This window comes from Cupressus sempervirens, chromosome 11 (assembly GCF_028749045.1).
Source record: "Cupressus sempervirens isolate cs-2001-9-10 chromosome 11, ASM2874904v1, whole genome shotgun sequence".
Taxonomy (NCBI): Eukaryota; Viridiplantae; Streptophyta; class Pinopsida; order Cupressales; family Cupressaceae; genus Cupressus; species Cupressus sempervirens.
Genome location: NC_143128.1, coordinates 603,757,477 through 603,776,973, shown reverse-complemented (window position 1 = coordinate 603,776,973; position 19,497 = coordinate 603,757,477). Strand labels below are relative to the sequence as shown.

The 19,497-nt window shown below is 34.0% G+C and overlaps 1 protein-coding gene and 1 long non-coding RNA gene across 5 annotated transcripts in view; one reads left to right on the top strand and one right to left on the bottom strand.

Moving 5' to 3' along the window:
* Positions 1-6,387: 6,387 nt before the first annotated feature.
* Positions 6,388-19,497, bottom strand: part of LOC149531125 (cold-responsive protein kinase 1-like) — a 37,326-nt gene continuing 24,216 nt past the window's right edge. For 3 of the 4 annotated variants that reach the window (XM_089811210.1, XM_089811209.1, XM_089811211.1), the window contains exon 6: positions 6,388-7,031. In XM_089811210.1, coding sequence (XP_089667336.1) covers positions 6,762-7,031 — 270 coding nt within the window. In that variant the 3' untranslated portion in view covers positions 6,388-6,761. Of the gene's footprint in view, positions 7,094-19,497 lie in introns of all 4 variants that reach the window. The other variant, XM_089811212.1, reaches the window with a different exon arrangement.
* LOC149531126 (uncharacterized) overlaps positions 6,830-19,497 on the top strand; it is a 35,687-nt gene continuing 23,019 nt past the window's right edge. The window contains exon 1 of the long non-coding RNA XR_016359118.1: positions 6,830-6,968. This is a non-coding gene — a long non-coding RNA (uncharacterized LOC149531126). The remainder of the gene's footprint in view (positions 6,969-19,497) is intronic.

The following is a 19,497-nucleotide window of genomic DNA, read 5'->3' as shown; positions in this document are numbered from 1 at the left end:
AACATATAGTAAGTTGAGTTTTTGAAAAGGAATAGCTGGTTGACAGTTCAGAATCATATCACAATGAAAGCAACACTTGAATACCTTTCTCCAATAGTGACGAGAAAGGAATCTGATAACAAGAACAGTACCTAGAAGTCGAAGGAGGTTACAAAATCACCTAAGTGTCCCAATTAGTAGTTCATGGGTAGTTCACGGGATCCCTCATTTCCAATCGGTGGCAATCTATATTATCAAATCATATATGTACTATCTCACACTTGTAACTATATGTTATGGTCTTCTTTTCTCATGTGTAGGAATTCTATCATTAACACAAAGCATAACTAACCTAGGTTTATCATTGCAAAATTAAATGGATATTATAGTCTAATGTGTCTGTACCACTATCCATGTATTTGTTGAAGTTTCTTCTCACATGATTGTTCATGGCATTTATAATGATATATAGTAAAGTGATAGTATAGAGGCATTTTTGTTTAAGGCGGTATATTGTATAACAATTGTTTGATGAAATTCCCTCTAGTCAAGGTTCAATATTTTTAATCAAAACCAGCAGAGATTATTACAACTTAATCGACAAATATTAAATTTGTATTTTTACTATTTAATTGTTAATCAAAAAAAGAAAAGTTTTAATGGCAATAATTGATTCGCCCCCCTCTCAATTATTTGGCATGTTCAACAAACCCATGGTAGGTCAAACTTTTCCATCACATACTTCTAAAGTTGCCTAGAAATTTGATAATGTAGTAAGAGGTGAGGAATAGATTATTCCTCTTGTTTACAGAGAATGGATTTGTGGGAGTTGAAATCCTCTTCTAACAAGGTTATCTTGGATTAGGATTCTATTATGAATAGTTTTCTAGCAAATGAAATTAATCTTACGAATTAGTTGTGGATTCCAAACTTTTCTCCAACTGTTCAAAGCACTTTCATTCTTTAACAACAATTTTTAACTTGATTTAACAAAAAACTATCCATTTTGGTTCTTCACCCAAAAGAACTTATCCTCCATGCATAATAGGGAGAACCAATCTTGTTTGTGATTCTTTGGAGCTCACTAGCTTTTTGGATTAGGCTTGATCTGTTCTAGTAGCATTCTATTAAATCCTTCCACCTTAGAAATCCTATAGTATCATTAACAACTTGTAGGCCAAATAATATTTTTGCAATCTCCACAAATTCCATGTGGCTTAGATTATCTACCATGGCCTTATCCCTAACCCATATGTCCTCCCAAAACCTAATTTTCCTGACATTACCAATCTACCATTTCATGTCATCCTTAATTGTATACTTGAGGATATTCTTCTACATTTTCAAACTTTGAGGCTAGCCATTTAAGGAAAGAATAATGTAAAATTTATAAAAGTTGAGGTATTTTGCCATCATGAAGTTACACTGGTCTACATTTTTTAGGGCAAGTTTTCATCCCATTTTGGCAATTAGTATTTTATTTAGAATTGTTTGCTTTCTCATCCCAAGACCACCTTGGCATTTTGGTTTGCATGCAATATCCTAGTTAACCAAGGCTAATCTCTTATTTTCTTAACACATGTCCAAAAAAAGATTATATGGATTCTTTCAAGTTTCTTTGTCATGTCTGTAGAGATTTTGAAAAGGGAAAGAAAATAATAGGAACATCTTGCAAGGAAACAACATGATGCATAGTTTTCCAACAACTTAATGGTTTGCATTTTCAACCAACGAATTTCTTTTTTTCTTTCGAGTATAGTAATCCAAAAATTTAGGGTGAGAAAGTAAGTAGAAGACTAGGGAAGTACCCAGAAAAATGGTGCACTAATATCCCAAAATGTTTTTAAATTTATTTTACAAATATTCCTTATGTTAAAAAATTAGACCCTCCTCTTCACATAGTTAATATGTTGGCTTAAAACCTTAGCATAGTCCAAGAGAAAGACCTCCCACTCCCTATTTTCCACAACCAAGGCTTACCAAAATAGAATAGTTTCATCAACAAACTACTATTGAACAAGACGCATAGTAGTGGCATCTATAAATCCTTGAAACTTCCCAAAGCTAATCATATTTAGAAAGTTCCAACCCATGACTTTCACTAGAAAAATGAATAGGTAAGGCAATAATGGGTTGCCATGCCTTATTTCCCTATCATCTTTAAAGAAATTCCTTGGGACTCAATTCACTAAGATTGATAATCAAATAGTTTGCACACATTCTTTTATAAATCTTATGAGTCTCTCATTAAAACCCAATCTTGTGAAAAGTTTAAACAAAAATTCCCACCAAACCCTAGCATATGCCTTTGAGATGTCAAGTTTGAGAACCATACCTAGCATTATGCACTTCAACATATAGCAAATAATCAATTGTGTGGATACAACCCCATTAAAAAAAATCTTCCAAGAACAACCTTTTTTGTTACAATTGATGAATTTGTCTAAGAAAGGCTCAATTTGATACATAAAATATTTTAGAGAAAATATTGTAGATAACATTACATGGGCTAATAGGTCTAAAATCGGTCACCTTTTTTGGCTCTTATATTCTGGGGACAAGAGCAATGAAAGTGTTACTCAACTTTTTGAGCAATTTCACTACTAATAAAAGTCTCTAGCAACCAGAGTAATATCATAGCTCACAATATCTAGAATTCCTAGAAGAAAGAAGGGGGAAAACCATTTCACTTTGGGGCTTTGCAAGCACCCATGAAAGAGTAGTTGGTCATAACTTCCTCTTTAAAGATAGGAGCTAGACTCAAATTATTTTCTCTCAAAAAGCATTTGGAAGGCGGTGTAGAAAATGATACTTTAAAGTTGTAGATCTCAAGTCCTGAATATTACTACAAGCTTCTTTGAAATATTGAACAATCATTTCTCCAAGTTGGGCATCATTAGTGATTTCATAGTTGTCATCATTCATCAAGCTCTTTATAGTATTTCTCTTCTTATGTTTGCTAGCTAACTCATGAAAGAAAGTATAATTTTTATCCCCTACTTTAAGCCATAACAATCTTGATCTTTTCTTCCAATAGACCTCTTCCTTTTTTAGGTCATCTTTTCATTACATTCATCTTCATGTAGGGCATAAGAGTAGTCTCCATAAGCCATTAGATTCCATAAATTTTCAAGCTTAGATCTAATCTCCTTCTTTTGGGTGAATATGTCACCATAATAGGTCTACCCTAGCCTTTAATTCACTTTCTAATTATATCCAAATTTTGAGAGACTATATACATGGTCAACCCTTGGATAGGAGCATCCCAGCATGTTTGGAAACCTACTTTGAAGTATGTGTGTGGGAGCCATACGATCTCATACCGAAATGGGAGAGGAGCACTTGGACATCTATCAAGCCCACGTAGGAGTATAGGATTATAGTCCAAGATAGTTCTTGGGAGATCCTTAAGAGAGGCATTACACCCTAGTCAAAACCAAAAACCTATCCATTAATTTAACTTGGATGAGGTAGTCACCTTTCTAGTTATTTGACCAAGGGATGACCCAACAATTATTTTTCAAAAAGACCAGTCATATTGATAAATTCTAAAAACTCAATTATGTTATCAGAGTATTCTATTAGGCATCGTGTCTTTCCAGAGAGAAATAGTGGAGAATTGGAATCATCAGTCACAATCCATAGCAAATTCAAATCACCAGGGATAAATGAGAAAATATCATCCCAAACATCCTTCCTTCTAGACCAGGTGTTAGGGGCATACACATTAATAGTCCTCAAACACAGTTTCCCAAGGTGAGAATCACAAGAAGGAAGCTATGAGTAACTACAAAAACTTCTCCTTTAATTTATTTGGGTTCCAAATAGTTAGCATGCCCCCTAATGTGCTCCAATATCTTCACTGATAAAAAATAACCTAGCCAAATTCTTTTAGCAATATTAGAGAAGGTCTAGGTAGTCTTTTCACTTCTTAGAGTAAAAGGATATCTATTTTAAACTCCATGATACAAATTTTCAGAGCATGTTGCTTTTGAGAACTATTTAGTCCTCCCATGTTCCATTAAAAGAACTTCATTTCTTATTTTTTGTGTTAGCATCTAGGGTCTTTTCCTTTCCATTGGCGATTTCCTTGGTCATCTCCTTTTGCCTTGATGTTCTTTTTGAAGGTTTCCCTACCTTCCTTTCAAATCCCACATCTACCTTGTTAGCTTGAGATTTAGTTTTATGATTAACCGTTATTTTTTCTCTATGTTCACAGGGTTACTAATTGAAGCTCTCGATGACAAGGATGACTTTTTAGCTTTTGGGATTATAATTATATTCTTAGTTATAATTCCATTAGCACCAAGAACAATTGAGGCTTGTTTTGCATTTGGGCTCAAACAAAGAAATATCATTTCTCCCTTAGTTCCAACATCCTCATTATGGCTATGAACTCATCTTGCACCTCAAACACAAGGGGTTCCAAGATGTGTTGCTATCCTCCAAGGATACTTCAAAAACTTGTGATTTTGCTAGAGTCTTTAATGGGAGCATCTCATTATCTTTGGTATAGCCTAATCCAGAGCTATTTTCAACAAGTGTGTTCTTCATTGAGCCTACCTTCACTTAATCTTCACCTATTTGAGCTTCATTCTCCCAATCCACCATATGAAAAGGAGGTTGATAATTCAAACTAGACTAAAACTTAGCCACCTTAGGAGTGGAAAAAATTTCCCCTTCCTCCAACATACTCTTATTTTCATTTAGAGGCATTGCTCCATTCTAAGTTGCAGCTAGCTCCAACACAAGGTAGCTACTAGGTGACTTTAAAAGCTTTAGTAGACCATCCATAAAGGGATAATCCTCAAGCACCAAGGAGTGCCCATACTCTTGTTGGGATTTCAAAATACATGGAGGGGAGGAACATTTATATTTCAACTTGGGCACCTTAATCACACTAGCTTTGCAATCAACTATTACATGTCCTAATTTTGACAATTGTGGGCAATAGATAGTTGCATTCTCATAAACCAAGGCTTGGGTCCACTTTCCCCATTTGGATTGCAAATTAATAGAGTTTGGGAGTCTTACAAATAATAATATTAACACAAAAAATGAGTGAATACTACCCTAGACCTTGCTTGAGGTATAGCATCTAAAGTCACATAGTGCCCAAAGGCATTTCCCACCCATCCAAAAAATTTCTTGATCGAAAATTTGAGTGGAAGACCAGGCATACAAACCCAAACTAGAGTCATTTTGTTGATATCAATCACTGGATCAAAACCCAATTCCCACCTATATAGACTCAAGTAATGCTTCCCATATGTCCAAGAGCCTGATAGTATTTTTATCGAGTCCTCTTGAGTCATGAATTTGAATTAAAAGAAACAAGCTTCCTGACATACCACTGGTAGAGACACTGCAATTTCCATCTAGCTACCACCCATCTTCAGACCATGCCAATAGTTGGTATGAAGGAGAAAAACTTGACAACCAATTTTTTTTCATTAAAGAAACAATTCTATCCATAACATCTAGTAGCCTGATTTTCATTCATTCACATGTTCTAACATATATAAGCATGATATTGCAAGCATTATTCTTGTAGGTCCCATTAACCAACACACCTTTCCAACTGAATTTTAAGGGACTCGCATTTTTCTCTCTCCTTGATGATTACTCAATGAATCCCCAAAAGGACCATTTGGAACAATTAAAAATTCAACAAAAACCCCATGCAAAAGTGTGGAGTCCACACAAGAGCCCTAGAGGGCACATACTCCCTATTGGAAGGAGGGTTAGGTTGTAGGGGGCAAAGTCTTACTCATTGTCAGTGTTCATGTGTATGTTTGAATCTTGAATTTCATTGGGGAGAAGTTGCAGAGCTTATTACTAGCAAAGTCTTAATGAAGTTATCCCTAGTATTTTTTAAAAATGTTGAAATTAATAAATTATGCTACATTGAATAAATAACATTGTATAAAGATTTTGGTTAAAAAATCAATCATATAAAGATTGACCAACAAAACTATTCATATTTCTACAATCATCTAATAACATCTTTAGATATTCTCACTATATTAACTATTTTATAATATTTAAGTATTACTTAACACATACATAAATTAAGTATAATTTAGAATCTTAAATTGCCTAATAAATAATATAAAAACATATTAGTATTGTTCTAAACCAAATAATTTGATAATTAATGTATTTTAAAAAATAGTTATAATACATTACACTTAATTGTTTTCTTTTTACTTTGGTATTTTGACATTTTTTCTCTTTATTTTCTTTTATTCTTAAATTTTTTAAGTTTTTATTTATTTTATTATCCTTCCTATTCTCTTAAATCATAGGCCTCCCTTCACTTTTTATATTAAGATTTACAACTTTACATCTATTATAATCCTGTTCCGCCCCATGATGAATCTAAAATCAGTGTTGTATTTCACACAGTTTAATCCAATAACTGCTATCGTAATCATATAATATTAAAAGAATCATTTCTATCAAATACAATAATTTGCCATTATCCATGGATCAATGCTTCTAAAGTACGTTGTCTTTTTTTTCACACCGTTCTTATCGTGATTGCACTCAATTCGTCTGATCATGGACTACAACGGTGATACAATATATAACATACAATCAAATCCCGAAATATTCATTGTAATCATTTCTAGTCCAATCCCATTTGTACAAAAATATGAACAGGGTCACCATTACGAACAACTGAAGATGGTGATTTTGAAAAACACGACAGACCGCTGAAAATGGGGTCGGTGTGCCCCTTCAGTAATTGGATTTGATTGTGGAATCACCTTAGTGTGTTAGTTTGGGGTTGAGGACCTTTGCAATGGACGTATTTTTAAATCTCTGAAATCTGAGATGAAACTAGGCGGAGAGACAGATGTCTGGGTAAAGGTTTTCTTTGCTGAGAGCATTGTGACGACTTCAGACATGGTCGGTCTGGTTGTGGGTGTAGCTTGAGTGCACAAAAGAGCAACTTTGATGAACTGCAAAGCTTCTTCCTCCGAGTACTCCTCTAACTTTGGATCCACCAACTCTAGCAATTTGTTTTCCTTGTACAAGCGCCATGTCTGTAAAACACTCGTGCCCAGATGACCATACATGAATCCTTTGAATTCTAGATAAGTAAAACCTAATCAGAGTAGAAGAAAACAGAATTCTAGTTTTAATAGGCATTACAATTACGGAGAGCAGCTGTAGATTGGAAGACGATTATTTTTAAGAGTATAGTAGTATTGATAGTAATTTCAATGTTGATCGTAATATTTAGAAATCGAATGACATGTAGAAAATTTAGAAAATGAAAATAAATCCTGAACATGACACTGATTAAAAAGAATTTGTGCATTAATTTCTTTCAAGAAGTCCATTATGACGCCTTAAGAAAAGCATGTTGCTGTGTTGAAATCATGATGTGTAATTTGAGAGGTCTGAAATTAAGTTGCAAAACCATACGAAATTTTGGTGCAAATCTACTTGCCTCTCTACCTTAATTAGTTTTGGTATCATTGATATAATTAGTTTTCGTATCATTAATATCACGGAACTCATAAATATCTTGTAGCATGATAATTGCCATCAACTCGTGCCTGATTTGAATATGGTTTTTGGAACGATGGCCTTTCCTAAGGGGACTAAAGGCTGCCTCATTGATGCTTTGTGCATATCTCGAATATGGATCTGGCATGGTGATTGCTTGCTTGACAACTATAAATTCTCACTATCTAAAGGCTCGTTAAAATAGTCAAGTAATAAGATGTTCTGTTGTGGGTAGGCCCAAGTCAAGTGAATACGTATGCATCTGTAATGAATTTGAAGCATTAAATATTAAAAAGCATGCTTAGCTCAAGTGTGTTGAATATTTGTTGTTAAGGTTCCTTCAATCTAATCCTGCCCCTGAGATTTCCTATCTCGATGCTTTAAAAATTTTAACGACTTGTTTATACAACTGATGGGATTCACAAATGCATGTGGACAAGAGCCTAGAATTTTATATTTAGTTTACAAGATTGATTATATTTAGTTTTTGAATATTAGATATAACTAGATATTGTTATTCACTCCAGACCTATTTTTCCTGGACTGGCATGAGATTCACCGAAGATCTATTAAGGGACTTCCGTGTTTTTGTTTGACAACAGTCCCTGTTTCTGATGACAACCTGGGCATTTCTGAGATTGAAATAGCAACCCTTTTGTTATGGGATGATCTTTTAGTAGACTATATACAAGAGGATAGCTCTTAAACATTCTGATCTGATGATTGATGGCTAACTGCAATATACCAGTCACTCGTAGGGTAGAGGGTATTGAAAAGAAATCCAATGAACCTGGTATAATTTGTTTGGATTGAGGAATGCTAAATTGCAAATCTTCCATTATGCCATGCACAAAGATTATACTCAGTTCAATTAATGCTTGAAACTTGGCTTGGACAAAACTGAAAGGATATGTTTCTTCATAATATGCTTTCGTTTAACCAAATCCAACTTGCGTGCTTGTATATTTTCACTAGAATACAGGGATTTATAGGTAAATCAACTGTAATTTTAACAACACATACTGGCTAAAAGATTGATATTGCTTCCAACTCTTACTACTGAACTGAAAGTACAGATAGACCACTTACAGAATTGGGCAAACTCAATATGGTGTACTTCCCTTTATTGACATTACAACTAGCTGTGAATAATTGGATACAACCACCTAGGCATCAACTAATTGTAGATAATGAAAGTGGTAATTTGAGTACCTAGACTTCAGTACCTTGCAATAAAATATTCTAAAATCTTACTTAATATTGGTATAGATCAACTGTATGCAGTCAATCATCCTCAATTAGAACTGGTATGAGCTGTAGAGGTGTAATCTCCAAATTCATGAGGTACCTCTATTGATGACTATGGATCTTAAACTCAACAAAATGTCAAAAAAGTCTATGTCCTATATCTTTACAATCATATTTGATTCGGGTCAACTACAGAATGTTGCAAACCTTGGGCACAAGAAGATTGGGAATCATGAGCTCATCAAGGCCCACTATAAACAAATATTTTTCATGTGGGAGTAATCATACAATCATAATAGATTATCTGTACTGTAAGTCATGAGTATCCATTAACTCAACCAATCACTGAAATATCAGATTGATCACGTTTCATTCTTTTCCAGAGCCTGTATAAAAGGTCTCTCCAGGGGATGTCAATTGCCTCTCAAGTGCTCCAATCACACTAAGAACCTAAAACGTCTGATCATTCAATCAAGCTATATCAATAGTCTCCTGAAATATCATCACTGGTCTCTACACCTGTGAGTCAGTCACTCAGTCACTCGTAGAACTAAAAAAACTTGACCCATGGAAGCTAAGATGCTCATGGAAGAACTGTACAATTAATTATTTTATGTACTACATTGAATAGCTGTCACCATTTGAAATTGCTTGAACAATCTGTCTCATTATCAAAACTTGGCATCAATCATATACTTATCCTGAATTATCTAACCTATGCATATGCCCCATATCCATGTCTAAAAATAATTCAATGATGTAGGTCATAATATAGCATATCCATACAATATCAAAGGATCCTGATGAAGCAAAATTTGTTTTACTAAATTGTGGCAATGTGCTAGTATTCACTCTAACTCCTCAATCTGTCAAGCTAAATGGGAAGTATTCCAAACAACATCACCTACAAATGATTCAGCTAACTGTGAAATGGCCCAAAACAAACTTTGGCAATATTATCATTGAATCGGTTACTCTTAAACATCGTCCAGCTCAATGGTCAACTTAAATTTTCACAATACAAGTTTCCACAAATCATCTAAAATATCCAATTCAACTTGAATTTAATTAATATGTTTTACACTTGTTACATGAGAGTGTGACAATGTTATGAACTGAAAAGATATAAATTGTGTACCCTCCTACATCAGATCGAATATAATCCATTAAAAGCTGCTGATGTATGCACGAAGTAATCCTCAAGCACTATGTATAAACTAATAAAATATAAAATAGAAGGGCTATCTTTATATGTATTTGGAAATATGAAAGCCAAGGCAGAAAAATGATTAACTAGTGACCTATCATCATCATTTGGGTGATTCTGTAATAGGGCATAAGCATTCTCTAAATAGTATAGTTGAAATGTGTCAATAACCTGAAGATCAAAATCAAGAATTGTTGGACTAAGAAAGGTTGCAATGGCATCAGCATAGTCATCAAGAAAATCATCTTCAGCAATAGAAAAATAATCTATGATATGGTGAAGAAGAAGGTGATACAGTTTTATTAGGACTTGTGTAGTATCCAGAAAATTCCATGGATAGAATGCATTGAGTAATAAAACTTATGTTCCGGTACTAGTATTGTTTCTTTGTCTAAGTTTAAATACTTGCCTCTCTATTGCTTCAGCGCTGTCCCTAGGCAAACCTAGGATTTGGTTCATACATTGCATCAAATTTGTCCTCAGATAATAGATTGTTGTCTTGCCTTCAATAGGATCTAGAATTATAACTTCCTTGTAGCATGCTTACCAATCTAGCTTTGAAGGTGAAAGCTATGCAACAAAAGGCAAAATCAACAAGAAGTTATTTTCTGACAAAAAGTTACTCATCTTTGATCATTGCCCACTCCTCTCATGCCAATCATCATCTACGAAAGGGCATTCTTCACCAAATGGATTTATTAAGGGCATGTACTGTTGTTAATGTTTTGTAGCTTTAGTCGGATAAACCTATAAATAATTATATATGAGATATAATGTGTTCATTGTATATGAGATATAAGGTTATTATTATATGAGATAAGTTTATTAATAAGAATAAATATATATATTAATTATGAAATTAATGAATAGACATGTCCCATGAAGAGACATGGGGACATGTCTCTTCATAATCTTATTCCCAATATAAATACAAGGGCGATTGCTGCATTTGAAACATACAGAAATCACAGGAAGCATTATTTCATTTGCAGCAATCCTCTAATTTTAAAATGGTATCAGAGCAAAGCCTGGAAAAAAGACCTCAACAAAGAAATTATAAAATTGATAGCAATTTGCTCCTACTTTATTGTCCTAAAACTGTAATTTTATTTTGCATTGCACATCTCAAAACACGAAACTGAAGAGAAGCAGGATCTGCTGCCTGGCAGAGCACTTGAATCAATTCCGGAGTTTTATCTAAGAGCTTGTAAGTGCTATGCATTTTTTTAACCTTTGCCTATTTAAGATGGCATTTGGTCTCCATTATACTGTGAATAAAAACTGAGAGAATCCGAGAAGAGCTTAGCAAAGCTCCAAAAAAAGGCATAAAAGATATGATGCGGAAGGACTTCTGATCAGTCTGTTGCAAAGCTTACCAGCCTAGCAATGACAGGAGGTGGAGAAGCTCGACGAACAGAGTCTGCTGTCCAAACATTGTTCATAAACACAGAAACAACATTCTTCACAATCCATGGTTCAATAAGAGACTCCTGTACGTGATATGATTCTAAGTTAGTGAGCATCACTTCTATGGCATCGTGTAGCTCATGTGGTTAATATCGGGATGTTTCTGCTCTGACTTTGTGCAGCTTCTGTCTATGTGGCTTCAAGTGTATGTGGCAATACATGTGGCATTGTGAGTACGTCGCAATGTATGTGTCACCATTCATATTTGGCATTGGGAGTGTCTAGTTGTATTCCCATCATCACGTCTTCAAGACTCTTCATGAAAGCAACGACTCCTATTTTTGTTGTCGTCTAATTTTATATTGTGGAGGATTTTATTATCATTTTTGTCGATTTATATTATTATGCGACAATGAATTGTGTAACTGACAAGGAAAAGAGAAAAATAGAACATTCAAAGGATATTGATAGTAGATGTAGACCAATATGTTCAGAATCCTTAACTTATTTAAAGAGTCAACAAAGGATTGTGGATGGAAAATTTCAATCTAATTTATGCATATAAAGGAAATTTTAATCTGATAAAATAGCTTGAGAATTGGTCTCGTGTCAGAAAGAATATGTAGTCACTCATATGTTTGCAGCAATATTATTGACCGCGAAACTTATTTCGAGCAAAAAATTTCAAGTTATTGTGGCTTCATCCCTTTCTATGTCAAGCATCTAAAATCACATGAAGGTTTAATTGCAAGGAAGACTAATTATTATTATCCGAATAAGGTCCATGTGTCTTAAGACGACATTCCAGACTGGCTTTATCTCAGGCACACCAGATTTAGGGGCTTATAGTAAAAATAAGATCACTAAAAGATAATAAAGAGTGTGACTTGGTTTCAAATAGTCTGCAGATGGCTTGACCAAGAGTATACATATGTTTAGCAATTTCTAGACTGGAAATATGAAACGCAAAAAGAATATTTGTATTCACTGGTGACTAGAGCAGCCTCAGTTCATTCTGGTGATATAATTTGATACAACATGATAATAAATGATAGAATCATTCCAAAGTGCAGTGTCCCATTTGATAAACATGTGGATATTTCCAGTTTGTGGTATTAATTCTCCTTAAGTTGCTAATACAAAGTAAGTCTGTAAATCAGGACTGTATCAGAAGTGTTACTCCAGCTATTGCTAGAAGGGAAGATTCAAATAGTACATAATCGTGTGGAGGGAGTTGTATCTGCTCACCTTGTTAACACACCTTATTTTGTAGGGAACATGTGTAAACTATTTGATGAAATGCTTTCAAAATAAAGAGCAAATATGTACTGCAAATAGACCTGGGTATGAAATTATATATGGATGTAACATAACAGAGTTCAGTATAATATAACAGAGTTCGGTGACTACTCAAACTTACATACACGAACAAATACCAGAGGAAGCACCCCAGATTGTTAAGTTACCTATGAAAGAAATCACATTTGGTTCTAACAGAGTTTGGAGACAATTCAAACCTAATTCCTTGGAGCAAGACATCTTTCCAATTGAGACCATGCGAGTTAGGTGTGTTTCCATACCAGAGGGAGAAACTAAAGGATTTGCCTAAATAGACTGTCAACTTAAGATCTATTAGAAGAAAATTGCTAAATTGTTCAAACGATATGAGAGTGGGAATTTTACATTGTGGGGGAGATAATAACTGATGTTCTATTCCCATTGTTTTATTTAGCAAATTCCTAGATGAAGGCATCTTCAGATTTGATGCATATGGACTTTCATTGGAGAAACTTGTATCAAGAATGTTGATGTGCAGATAAATATTTATCATCCTTGAGTATTGCATTTATCTACTCATTGTAGTCTCTTGTTTATATTTCTATAAGCACTATAAAGAGCTATTTGCCTTGAACTTCTCTGTCTCTGAGGATGTTCTTGTAGGGAAATAAGAATGGTACATTAGGCATGCTATCAAAAATGAGTATCCTTCTATAACAAGAGGGAGTTTGACATATCCGTCAACGGTAAACTTGGAAGTCAAGAGGTTGATGCATAAACTTGGAGCTTCAGATGGAAGCCACATTGGCATGAGTGTCCGATGTAACAAACCTGGGGATAAAATCATAGTTTAGTACATTCACTGATGTTACTATGAATCAAGGTGTGCTTTCATAATAGAGGGAGCAGATAGAGGATATGCTTCTTTTGACTTTTATCATAGGGAGTAAACAATGTCGAGATGGGTTCTCCAGTGATCAAGAAACTTAAAAGTTAGAGGACTATGATTCATGGGCTGAAGTTCCATGTATGTAGGCGAGAAAGCCTTATGTAGAGATCTAGACTATAACATTTCTAGATAGATGGATACTTGTTGAACCAAGGAACATGACACAACTTGTTGCTAGGAAGTCAGAAGGATGATATTAGATTTAGAGGGAATCTGACACTTCATCAGAGACAACCTTCATAAAAGTTGATATCAAATTCAAATGGAATTTGACTTCATATAAACTTTTGATGTCATGTGTGACTACATGATTTTAATGGGTCCGCCCACTATGTACATCATGAGGAACTGATGACTTTTAAATAATAATCATTTGTATATGCAGAATTTATTGGAAGGCAACGATCTTACAATAACTTAAGTCATGATATACATTTTATGTAAATGTTGAAACAAATCATGGTGGACTATATATTGTAAATCAACAACTAAGTGTTAGATGTCATTCACTTGACGGTCTATGAGTTGTTTGTATAGATATATGATAGGTATTTGGTGAATAACATATGTTGATATTTTGCAGGCCATTACCTTATTGAGTACTTGGTGAATATCATGTGTTGACATTCTGATTGGCCAATACTCAAATATCAAATGTGATATCAAACCTTATTGAGTGCTTGGTGAATATCATGTGTTGATATTCTAATAGACCAATACTCATAGTACTTGGTGAATACCATGTGTTGATATTTTGATAGGCCAATACTCATGATATGAAATGTGATATCAAACCTTATTGAGTACTTGGTGAATATCATGTGTTGATATTTTGATAGGCCAATCCTCGTGGTATCAGATGTGATATCAAAATGGTGGATATCTTCTAATCAAAGATATCCTTAAAATCTACCATTCCTAATATTACCAATGGTGCAATATTTATCCCGTGTTTATCCTCCCTGGCTAAGAGGGAGTGCTACGGTTTTGTAGCTTTAGTCAGATAAACTATGAATAATTATATATGAGATATAATGTGTTCATTGTATATGAGATACAAGGTTATTATTATATGAGATGAATTATATATATATATATATATATATATATATATATATATATATATATTTGTTATTATATTAATTATGAAATTAATAAATAGCAAGGTTGCATGGGGACAAGGGTACTATTTCTAATATTACCAATGGTGCAATATTTATCCCGTGTTTATCCTCCCTGGCTAAGAGGGAGTGCTACAGTTTTATAGCTTTAGTCAAATGAACCTATGAATAATTATATATGAGATATAATGTGTTTATTGTATATGAGATATAAGGTACTATATTTGTTATATATTCCTAATATTACCAATGGTGCAATATTTATCCCGTGTTTATCCTCCCTGGCTAAGGAGTGCTACGGTTTTGTAGCTTTAGTTAGATAAACCTATGAATAATTATATATAAGATATAATGTTTTCATTGTATATGAGATATAAGGTTATTATTATCTGAGATGAATTATATATATATATATATATATATATATATATATATATATTATGAAATTAATAAATAGCAAGGTTGCATGGGGACGGGGGTACTTCGGGTACTTCGGGCACCAGTACAGGTATGGGTATGACTATTTTTCTTAATAGGGGACAGGGGTACTTGGGTATGTCAAACTTTCTTTTGATTATACTTTTATATTTATAGAAAATCTGAAATTATGAGTCATGACAATGGTTTTTTAAAACAAGAATAGTGATAAAGTTTGCAAATGTAATGTACTGTTTTCAGTTTCAGATTTTCTATATGGTTGTATTAATAATATATGATAAATGTTTAGATGCATAATAGAGAAGGAAGACTTTAAACATGAACAAGAAGATCATAAATCATATGCCAATGGCATATTGCAAATGATAATCTTCTGACTTGAACAGTGATAAAGTTTATTGTTAATCAATATCGAATCAAAGTTTCAAGCTGATTAGGTATTGAATTAAGCTTGATAAACAATAAGCTGATACGCAAACGAAAAAAAGGAGAAAAAAACAAAAATCTTAATCAAAGTCCTTAGCTATAATGCTCTCCACTGAGTACCCGGTACTTGGGATATGTGTACCTAGTACTTGGGTACGTGGGTACAAGTACCAGGGGGTGTGGATACAAGTACCCATGCAACCTTGATAAATAGACATGTCCCATCAAGGGATATATCTCTTCATAATCTTATTCCCAATATAAAAACAAGGGAGATTGCTGCATTTGAAACATAAAGAAATCACAGGAAGTATTATTTCAATTGCAGCAATTCTCTTATTTTAACAATTGTACTAAACTGTTAGCACCTATAATTAGATTCTCTATTAGGCTCCACTTTGGGTGATTTCAAATTTTCATGTCAATTATGTTTGATCTGGAAACCTAGCACATTGACAAGTCAATCTTTTGGTGCAACAACACTCACACTTGTAACAATAATGCTTACCAATCTAGAGAGAATTAGGAAGTCAAATCCAAATGTAGTAATGATGATGTTGATGCCTCTGAAATTTGCTCATGTGCCATGATGTCCTTGGATGACGAAGATGTCATGAACCAATCAATAACATGCCCAATCACAATAGAAGGTTGAAAACAAGTGACCTATGGAAACTAAATGTGAACAAGACCCAACGACACAAAGGAAGTGACAACATTAGGGCCAAAACTATCATCAAAGACGAGGGATGCCTCTAAAAATTGAATAGGAGTCTCCATCACATAAGCATGATCAAATTGAACCAAACTAAGTGACATATCAAGTGAAGGTAGAGACTCGTGAATGTCAATCTCCAAAGACAGTGTAGCAGATTCTTCAACTCTGGTGAAGTTGTCATCAATTTGAAGAGAAATCCCCTCAAATGTGTCTCCCAAATCTGAAATGTGAGACTCCAAAAACAATGTACCAATATCTAGCAAATAAGAATCCTGATTAGGAAGACAAATAGATATCTCTTGGAATGACTCATTGGAATCACCAACAAAAGATAAATGTGTGTTCTCAATTGGAGAAGTAGGAGTAGCATATAGAGCCATTAGATCATCATAACTCTCAAGTGTTGCATCATATCCAACCTCCTCTAAGGTATCATCATTAAAGGGAACATTATCATCATCATCAAGTGGAAGGAGGCAATCTGAAGTAAGATCAGTTGGGAAAGGAGAAACAAGTAGATCTCCAAAATGCTTCCAAATAATGGTCTAAAATGTGTGTGGGCATTAAAAACCCCAAAATTTGGGGTAGATGTCATGGAAGAGATGCGAACTAATGTTGCTACCAATCAAATCTATGTTATGATCAACTCTTTTTTCCCCAAACTAATTGCTTCTACTGTGACTTTGGCTTGAGAATGAGTCCATAAAAATGAGGCAAGAGATTAAGCCATCTACAATGTGTGATGATTTGTTTTTCCCATGACTCATAATTACCCTTAGTTAAAGTTACAACAAAATGATGTATGTCATAACCCATGATTACATCAATTTTAACCTTCTCACATAATAGATTGAGATCAACAATTGGTTACCCCCAACTATACACTTGTACAACAAGGCAAAGTTAACTTCTGATTTTAAAATATACAACTACCAAAATTAGTCTATAGTAGACTCTAATGAACAATGCAAAGATTGAAGCAAATACAAGTGCCAAAATAGACCAAATTTTGAAAGTGATACGTCCACTCACAACACTTACAATTTAATAGCATAAATTTGAAGTAGACAAAAAATCATGCACTTTAAAAAATGACACCTTAAAATGTGTTTGTATGAGCTTGAACAGAGCCCTCGAAGAAGTAGAAATCACGATTGGATAGGTATAATCATGGAAAGCTGCAATTTCTGAAAACTCTTTTTAACAAAATTAGAATATACATTTACCATTGTGAATTTCATAAAATTTTACCCCAAAAAAATTGCTCGAAAAAAGAAGTTAAATTGGGCAAGCTATGAGCCTCCAAAGTTGAACTGCAAATCACAAAAGCTCAATGGTGAAGGGGCAGGAAATTCAAACCATGTTAACATCAACAGTCTCCACAATAAAATTTGATAGTCAAATGGTTGTCACAGAAAAGGAAACTAGCCCAAGAAATGATGGTCAAACTTAAAATCAAATTAGATGCCTTGAAAGGATGATGTCACCATACTGATAATGATGTAGAAGATGATTAGGTGTACAGTTGATGACTTGGTGTTTACTTTGCTGTACGGATTTGATGTGGCACCAACTAGGTGTTGATTTGTCTCAAGGAGTTGAGGTGGCGACTTGACACATGTATCCGTGTGGGGGTCTCAGAGAATGTCAGGGAGTATGTCTACATAGTGCCTTAGCTAGAGAGTTGTGTCCTCAGAGCAATCACCAATTGTTCCCAAGAAAATATCAGGGAGAGATTTTATATGTCAACGGGAATGTGGGTCTTGGGACTTGTTTAATCCCACATGGCTTTCAATGTGAAGTTTACTATAGTTTATATACAAAGTTGCGCACAACATAAGCAAAAGGCAATGACCACTTGTGATGATTTGTAACAAGTCAAAGGTATGTGTGGGTGTTTCTCTACAATACAAATCTAATACTACAAATTGTTAATTGTTTTCTTGCAAAAAGTTCTAACAAAATATAGAGGTATGGGGGATTACCAGCAAAACAATATTTTTGCCAAAAGAAAAAACATTTTGCAGAAAATAAAATAACATTTTTCTAATCAAGTCTAACTACACAAGTGGGTTGTACAATTTGTTTGTGCCAAAAAACATTTACCTTAGATTTTACATTTTCCCAATATATGCAAATTTATAGTTAAAATTCATTATCACAACTTTCCAAATACAATGATGATGCCCAAATGGCCTTTTTTGCACCCACAATCAAATCAAACCAATTTTTCTACTCATAAGAAGGATTATTCACGCCTAGAGAACTATGATACCATGTTAGAGTTTTAGGTGACTCTATAACACCCCCTAGGATCAAATGGAAGACCAAGATAACTTTTACAATAGAATGGCAAGACAATTGCAACAAGATGCAAGAATGATAATATTGCTAATGGGCATAAACAACAGGATCACAATACCATAAATAATAGCTTGATTTAAAATGTAAATGTGCCTTCTTATATAGGCGAGGCAATAAGAGACTAAGATGGGTAGATAACTTATTAAACACACAAGGTGGAATTACATGTCCACCAAAGGTGGATCATTCTCCACTATGCAATGAAGTATGTACATCATGTGGTGGATGATAAAGTGATATGCGCACTAAAGGTGGAGATAACACAAAAAGTAGAATGTGATAATAACTATGACCGCCTAAAGTTAAATTTATCCTACACCACGTGCAAACAAAGGGTCATTAGTGATCCAATCAATGATCTTACACCATATGCATTATCCTAAGTAAGCTTAAGTAAAATGTCATTAGTGATTCAATCATACCAACAATTTCAAGCATCAAAGGCAATTTTGAAGGCAATTTTCTCCATTTTGGCAAGCTTCTCTCCCATGATTTCCAAATATAGAGTTATCAATCAAGTAAGATACTTTTGTCCATCTACATGCATTTAATTCATCCATTCTTTAAGGAAAGAGTTTATCACGCACACAACATTGAAGATCTTGTAGTGGCATTCATAGATTCGTGCATTTTTTAAAGGCATTTTTTATTCCTTCCTACATTACAAGGTTGAACTACATTCAAGCAACATACTCTTCATAAATATGAGCTATCTCAATATCTACTAATGAAAGTATACATTTACATGGTAGACCTAACATTAACCTTTGCATTTACAGACTTTCCTTTGCATGCAATTTCATTTACATTTCAAGGTTAATTCCTAAACTAGGGTTGACCA